A 7655-nucleotide genomic window follows, 5' to 3' on the forward strand; every position below is an offset into this window, starting at 1 on the left:
CAATTTTTATGATGTAATCAAAGAAAAATGTAGTGTAACCAGTATTAAATACTGTATGATTATGAACAAAACATATATTAGAACTCCCTAAAATCCCACTTTTTTATGGAACACAACTCTGAAACTCTTTTGACAAGAACTCAGCCTTCAGACATATTTAATGAACAGAACTGTCTAAAAATGTAACAAGTTTCCCTGTTTGAGTACACTACATGGTTATGATCATGATCAACATTGTTAAGGACATATGTGTGTATGTATAAAATCGCACCCTTCTGTCATGCATGAAAACACTTTACTATCTATACAAAAAACCCTTCAAACGATAATTGTGAAAATAAATAAGTAACTTTTTAAATAATTACTCCCTAAAATCCCACTTTTTTATGGAACACAACTCTGAAACTCTTTTGACAAGAACTCAGCCTTCAGACATATTTAATGAACAGAACTGTCTAAAAATGTAACAAGTTTCCCTGTTTGAGTACACTACATGGTTATGATCATGATCAACATTGTTAAGGACATATGTGTGTATGTATAAAATCGCACCCTTCTGTCATGCATATCTGTCAAACGATAATTGTGAAAATAAATAAGTAACTTTTTAAATAATTACTGAACTGTAATTCTGCATAACACATAAAAACACTTGATTGTTCATTTGAATAAACACTTAAACACACATATGAAGATCTGACATTATTGGCAGTATCTTCAGATTTCAGAGTGCGGTACAATTTGAAGCAGATAACTGCTATAACTCCTACACGATTATGTCCAACTAATATAGCTATAATGTACTGTTGAGGTAAAGTGAAAGTATATCCTATTCAACCCACAGAAACAAATGACACAACAGCACCAGTCATTATAAATGTGCTTCCCTTCATGCTTACCTAATGGAAAGCTCAAATATAACGAAATGCTCTTAGTGCTCTACCAGCATTAAAAAGTGCTCTATAAGAAAACCTACAGGTGAAAGTAACATTTCAAAATGTCAGAAGTTGCCGTTTCTAATGGCATTCAACAGATCCTTGGACTTCACTGTCTTCTTATGATTGCATTAAAAATATAAAGAACAGCATTCTTCCCTGGAGTTTTAGATTAAAATGCACTTTGGGTTTTGGCAGCATGGCAAGACAGACAGGAAGTGTAAGTCGAGAGAGAAACATGGGAAAGGGAAAACCAAAGAGATACAGTGTGGAAGATAAGAAAGATAAAAGGAGAAGAAATAAATGTTCAAAGATAGAGAAGAGAGTCATTTAAATGATAAAGAACCTGATGAAAAAGTGAGAGTAAGAGAAAAATATACAAGATTAATGAAGCATGCATACAGAAATGTCATGTTGGAGAATTTCTTCAACCAGTCTGGGCCACCTAAAGAGAGAGAGAAATTCGACGTTAATTGTACATGTGAGAATATGCACACCACTACATGATGAACAAAATTAATTCATGATACTGTGAACGAAAACATTGTCTGTATTTACTTAAAATACAAAAACAATACTGTTTGAAATACAGTTTTTACCTGGGAAATGTTGACCCCAGTTAGTTTCTCAATGGTTTCAGGCAGTCTGGTCATGATGTCAAGCACTTCACCTGTCAGCTTGGCTGCGCCAATCTCTGAACCTCCACTGGAAACCATGGTGACCTTATTGGTAGCTGACAGGGGCTTACTTATCTCCTCTACCATCTAATGGACAGAAAGAACACAATTTACCATCAATGTAAGTCATCAACTCAAACTGCATTGAACTGCTTTTTGCTCTCAGCAGGATTATCTCTTGCAAGATTTTTGCAGTGCAATGCAATATTTTTCTGTATTGCCAACACAACAACATTACAAATACATCTCACCAGTGGCAGTTTCTCCAGCAACATGTCCACCATAGCTCCTTCCTTGTAGTTCTGGAAGGCCTGAGCCTTCTTAGCCATCTGCTCAGCCTCGGCACGACCTTTAGCCTCCACAGCGTATGCTTCGGCCTCTCCTCTCATCTGCAGAGACGCAGTTCATGTGTAACACAAACGGTTTTGTTTTGAATATAGCCAAGATGATGGCTGATCACTTACTTTGATAGATTCGGCCTCAGCTTCTGCCTCCATGATTAGCTGAAGACTGTTGGAGAGCACAAAATGGCCAGATGCATATGTTTTTAAATGGGAGTGGTTCAAATTTTTCCATTTTAAAATATTTTCTCCTATCCAAAGCTGGTTTTTGCAATTGCGTATGATTTCATTACACACTTTTAAGATAAAAACAATTGGTGAATGTTAGTGTGGAAAACAACCTCCGTGTTATATGGCGTTTTAGAACAAACAGGAAGCTGAGAGCATTGACGAAGCATCCATCTCACCGTTCAGCTTCCGCCAGTTTCTCCAGCCGGTATCGTTCGGCCTCGGCTGGTTTCTTGACTTTGGCCTCCAGCTCTTTCTCCTTGCGTGTGATCTCCTGTTGCTGAAGCATGATTTGCTGCGAGCGCTCCACCACCAACACCTGCATCTTCTCCTCCTCGATCCGCTGCTTTGTCTTTGCCACCTAATGCAACAGTTACACAGATTTACGGAATAAACGCAAGTAAATTAAAAACATTTTTACCCACAAAATCATGTCACACAGTTATGTTTCTTAAATCGGTATAACTATTAAAGGAATAGTAGAACACAATAAAGATATTTTACTTCGTTGATGACCAGTTTTGGTTTCCGTTGACTTCCATGGTATTTTTTTTCCATACGATGGTGGTCAATGGGAACCGAAATGACTTTTTGTGTTCCACAGAATAAAGAAAGTCATACCGCTTTGGAACGACGTAGGAGGGGAGTAAATTATGACAGAATTATATTATATACAAGAACCCCAAGGATTCATTTTAGAAAGTCAAGAAATTATTTCACAATGTTGAAGCTCCCCAATAGGGTTTGGTTGTGTTTTACCTGGAGCTGATAGGCCATTTCAGACTCAGCTTTTTTGGTGAAGACCTCAATGTCATAGACAGCCTTCTTCAGCTCGTAGTCTCTCTGAGCCTTAGCCATCTCGATCTCATTCATGTACTGAGCAGATACCTTCTCCTGTATAGCATTGGCCTCCTACAGAGAGAAGAAAGAAAGAAATGAGAGAGACATCACTCAGTGATATTTAGAAAAAAAGGCTGTATTTGGAACAGAGTTCAGGAATGGCTCACCCTGATCACTGCATCTCTTTTGTTCATGGCTTCCCCAATACGAGCATCCTTCTGCACTTGTGACGTACGGGCCTTCCCCAAAGAGTGCAGGTAATCCTGAAAGAAAAAGACTTGATTCACCACTCACACAGATCCATTTTTGTAGACATTTAAAGCATTTTAAATATTCAGGGGCAGATTTATTAACAGCTTGAGCCAACACAAACCCTCCTATTGTCAGGATCTACTCAAGAAATGAGTTTTGTGTAGACACTTATTTGTGTAGCTAACCTTGCTTAAAAAAAAAAGGATTTTCCTTTTCAAAATTTATAAGAGGACAGTATTTAAATGAAGCATGCAATGGGACTTACTAAGGTTTGCGGTAGTCATTTTTAGTGGTCGTCCGATATATCGCCATTGCCGATATTTGGCATTTTTTAAATATCGGCCGATAAATTTTCCTGTTTGGCCGATGCGTTCGAGGCGGGACCTTTATTTTGACGGCGCTGACAGCTGACATTGAATGCTGACAGGAGGAAAGTTCAGCTTCACTGGAGACGCGCAATCGATAAACTTTAAACTCGTGATTTCAAATTATGCTGCGCTTTATGCATTTGCCCACTGCCATATCCATGTCATTTTCACTGTGTGCTGTATGTAAAATGAGTGTTACCTTGGCTTTATTTGAAAAAATATGATTCCCAAATCCCAATGCACACAAACTTCCCAGAATACTGAGTGCCCTGTTGGTTACAGTGTTTACTTCCTTTTTTATTATATTTTTTATTAAATATTTATTTATTTGTGAAAAATACTTTGTCATCTAAAGTATAAGTATGTTTATTTAACACATTTACTTTTTAATCCATTTTCAAATTTCTTAAACATTAATTAAAATAAATACAATTATATCGGCCATCCGGCTTTTCGAGATATCAGCATCGGCGGTCAAAAAAACAATATCAGTTGACCACTAGTCATTTTACTGGTATTTGTGCCATTATTTAACGCCCAGAAAAAAGCATGTCTTAATCCACGATTATCATCGGCTCTGCTTGTTTACGAACTCTATGCTAATTTGCACTGCTGTTGGTAGACTGCAGTGGTCATTATGAAAACACGCTGACTGCATCTATGTGCTTTGATTCACGCATTGTCAGTAAATCATCTGCAGAACTTTCCTTTCCCATCGAAACTTTTTATGGGATTGCACTCTCACGCTAATTTGCCTTGTTTAGTAAATTTGGCTCAAAGTTCGATAAACACAACTACACAAATGGGGCTAACAGACCTGGTCATCGTGAACGTCTTTGAGTGTGTAGCTGACCACGCTGATGCCCATGTTGACAAGGTCGGATGAAGCCACCTTAAACACCTGCTCGGAAAACTTCTTTCTGTCTTTGTAGATCTCCTAAAGATTAAACACAAAACACAGCATGCTCAATGAAGTCAATATACTATGCCGAGGACTGAAAGTGCAGATTTTGAACACTACAGTGGGTACGGAAAGTATTCAGACCCCCTTAAATTTTTCACTCTTTGTTATATTGCAGCCATTTGCTAAAATCATTTAAGTTATTTTTTTTCCTCATTAATGTACACACAGCACCCCATATTGACAGAAAAACACAGAATTGTTGACATTTTTGCAGATTTATTAAAAAAGAAAAACTGAAATATCACATGGTCCTAAGTATTCAGACCCTTTGCTCAGTATTTAGTAGAAGCACCCTTTTGATCGAATACAGCCATGAGTCTTTTTGGGAAAGAGGCAACAAGTTTTTCACACCTGGATTTGAGGATCCTCTGCCATTCCTCCTTGTTACTGCTGTTTGTGATGTTGCAGAGTGCAGTACGTTTGCAAGGTGGGCATTTTCTCTGTGCACATGTCTATTTACCTCCACAGTCAGGTGGGCAATGATCGCTCTCTGGTGACCCTCCAGTGTTTCCAAGGCAATGTGGGCAATTTCACCCTCTGACTTTCCCAGAAACATCTGACATGCTGCAGCCAACATCTGTTTATTTTGCCCTTGAATCTTCATCTGTCAGAGAGAGAAGGTTCCGTTTAGCCACATAACAATTGATGATTTCTTTTTTACAGAAAAGTTATTAAAGGCAGATAAAGTATTTTATAAAAGACAGAATAGCACAGTAATCTGGGAAATCTTTTTTTTATTAAATGACAAAAACTGCTTTCTTAAACCCTATGAAATGTTGTTTACTGCATATTAGAGTGTGTGAGATAGTTAACCTGTGCAATTCCAGTGACAGAGATGGGCACTCCATGACGTGTGTAGACTTTATCACTCTTTACATTCAGCGTCAGTGTGTTCAAAGAGATCCTGTGATGGAAGAAAGTGAAAAAGCTGAGATTTGTTTATGCAAACCATGCATACATATATACACAAACACACAGAGTGAATAATACCTTTGTATCTGCTGAATGCATGGGAAAACAAACACTCTCCCACCAGAGATCATGACTGGCGGTGAGCGGCAGAAACCTGAGGCAGGAGTCAGACCACATATGTGAATGTGTTTTCATGATTTCTACTGAAAATATCTCTCTATAAACATATTTCTGTTATGTTTAGTCTTACCCGACACCACCATTGCTTCATTTGGACCGCAAGTGTAAAACATTTTCACACTATAGAGAAACCAGAGAAATGAAAGTAGCGGAACACTGTTAAAATCATTTTAGAATAATATCCGGAGGAAAACGCAATCGCTGTGGATACATTTTTTTAATATCTCACATAACAACTATTTTATTCTGTTCTTAGTCATTTTAAAATAAATCTCCATTCTCATTACAACATTCAGTATGGCACACTTTGCATAACTTTAACAACCAATTAATCCCAAGAGGCTGTAGGCCACAAAGACATATATATATATATATATATTTTAAATATGTAAGTACATATACATAACATGCTGAAACGTCAAAGGTGAAAATATCCTTACATATGGGTCAAAAATACTCAAATAATTATAAAGTCAAATTAAATCTATATTCAAAATAAAATATATTAAAAACTAATTGAAATCGAATTATATATTCGACATAAAATATGTATTTATAGTGTGTACAAATAATGCGCATTATCTTACAATCTGAATTATAAACCCACTAATGCCTTCAAGTAGTATCGATTGATTGATGCGTTTTCGCTTCTCTCTCGTTGTTTTTCACAATTAGATTTAATATAAATATTTGCTATTTTTTGTTTTATATTGAATTATTATTGAATTATATATATATATATTTTTTTTTTTTGCACGTTGGAGATGAACACAGTGCGCAGCGCGCACTAGGAGGTGCCCTATAATGACATTAGTAGCCTATAATAATATTAAATCAAGCCAATGTTGCCTGTTATCTTAGCCTACCGATGCAACATCATCAGACTGTATTTTCCTGGTAGACTTGAAGTCAAAACTTGCGAAATAACAGATAAACACAACAAAGGCGCCTACAAATTCGCATTATTGTATCGGCCAGTAAAAGAAATGAATCTAATGTTTACATCCAGCACGCCACGACAATGTCAAAGCCATCGGCACAGACTGCAAAGAAAATAGCAAAATACTTGTCAGAAAAACTCTTACCGTTCGATGAATGGATAGGAAATATTAATCGACTCGATAATAGCACGATATCTGGGCTGCACGTTGGAGATGAACACAGTGCGCAGCGCGCACTAGGAGGTGCCCTATAATGACATTAGTAGCCTATAATAATATTAAATCAAGCGAATGTTGCCTGTTATCTTAGCCTACCGATGCAACATCATCAGACTGTATTTTCCTGGTAGACTTGAAGTCAAAACTTGCGAAATAACAGATAAACACAACAAAGGCGCCTACAAATTCGCATTATTGTATCGGCCAGTAAAAGAAATGAATCTAATGTTTACATCCAGCACGCCACGACAATGTCAAAGCCATCGGCACAGACTGCAAAGAAAATAGCAAAATACTTGTCAGAAAAACTCTTACCGTTCGATGAATGGATAGGAAATATTAATCGACTCGATAATAGCACGATATCTGGGCTCTTTTCAAAACGGTGTAAGATAAAGCCGCAGCAGTCCAGCAGGCTGTAACTAGTAGCAGCGTGTGATGGTGATGGGCCCCGTCCGGATCACACAGGCATACTGGCGCCATCCCATGGAGCAGTTCTTCCCAACGTGTGGACCTCAAAGCTATCGCTAGAGCTCCGTGGCCTAGGCTAAATACATTGAAATCAGTTTCAGATGTCGTTTGCGGTATTGCGAGTACAGGAACGCGATATTTGCTGAATCCCATGCATTAAGTTACTATAAAACATTTACAGTATTTCATCCTCAATTTAAATGCTGCTGTCATAATGACATTTAAAGGGTTAGTTCACCCAAAAATGAAAATTCTGTCATTTATTACTCACCCTCATGTCGTTCTAAACCCGCAAGACCTCCGTTCATCTTCAGAACACAAATTAAG

At 37.5% G+C, this 7655-nt stretch overlaps 1 protein-coding gene across 2 annotated transcripts; it reads right to left on the bottom strand.

Moving 5' to 3' along the window:
* Window positions 1-370: 370 nt before the first annotated feature.
* On the bottom strand, window positions 371-7311 carry flot1a (flotillin 1a). Of its 2 annotated transcripts, none has more exons than XM_016231029.1 (13): window positions 7173-7311; window positions 5768-5817; window positions 5596-5671; window positions 5419-5509; window positions 5066-5209; window positions 4459-4578; window positions 3189-3284; window positions 2941-3093; window positions 2361-2542; window positions 2077-2122; window positions 1864-2001; window positions 1535-1699; window positions 371-1380 (listed from the first exon to the last, which is right to left on the bottom strand). In XM_016231029.1, the coding sequence occupies exons 2-13, from the start codon at window positions 5808-5810 to the stop codon at window positions 1363-1365; spliced, it is 1272 nt and encodes a 423-aa protein (XP_016086515.1). In that variant the 5' UTR covers window positions 5811-5817; window positions 7173-7311; the 3' UTR covers window positions 371-1362. The 2 variants fall into 2 exon arrangements, with proteins under 2 accessions (XP_016086515.1, XP_016086514.1); XM_016231028.1 differs by lacking the exon at window positions 7173-7311 and adding an exon at window positions 6783-6834.
* Window positions 7312-7655: the final 344 nt, after the last annotated feature.

The sequence above is a fragment of the Sinocyclocheilus grahami genome, unplaced genomic scaffold, assembly GCF_001515645.1.
Source record: "Sinocyclocheilus grahami isolate Dianchi unplaced genomic scaffold, SAMN03320097.WGS_v1.1 scaffold382.1, whole genome shotgun sequence".
In the NCBI taxonomy this organism is placed as follows: Eukaryota; Metazoa; Chordata; class Actinopteri; order Cypriniformes; family Cyprinidae; genus Sinocyclocheilus; species Sinocyclocheilus grahami.

Bases quoted from the DNA above. Each gene is read 5' to 3' on its own strand.
- flot1a (XM_016231029.1), bottom strand. From the start codon at position 5,810: ATGTTTTACACTTGCGGTCCAAATGAAGCAATGGTGGTGTCGG. The intron at 2,543-2,940 runs GTAAAACACAAC...CTGTTGCATTAG, and splicing joins AAATGGCCTATCAGCTCCAG to GTGGCAAAGACAAAGCAGCG. The intron at 2,002-2,076 runs GTAAGTGATCAG...GCGTCTCTGCAG, and splicing joins CTGAGGCCGAATCTATCAAA to ATGAGAGGAGAGGCCGAAGC.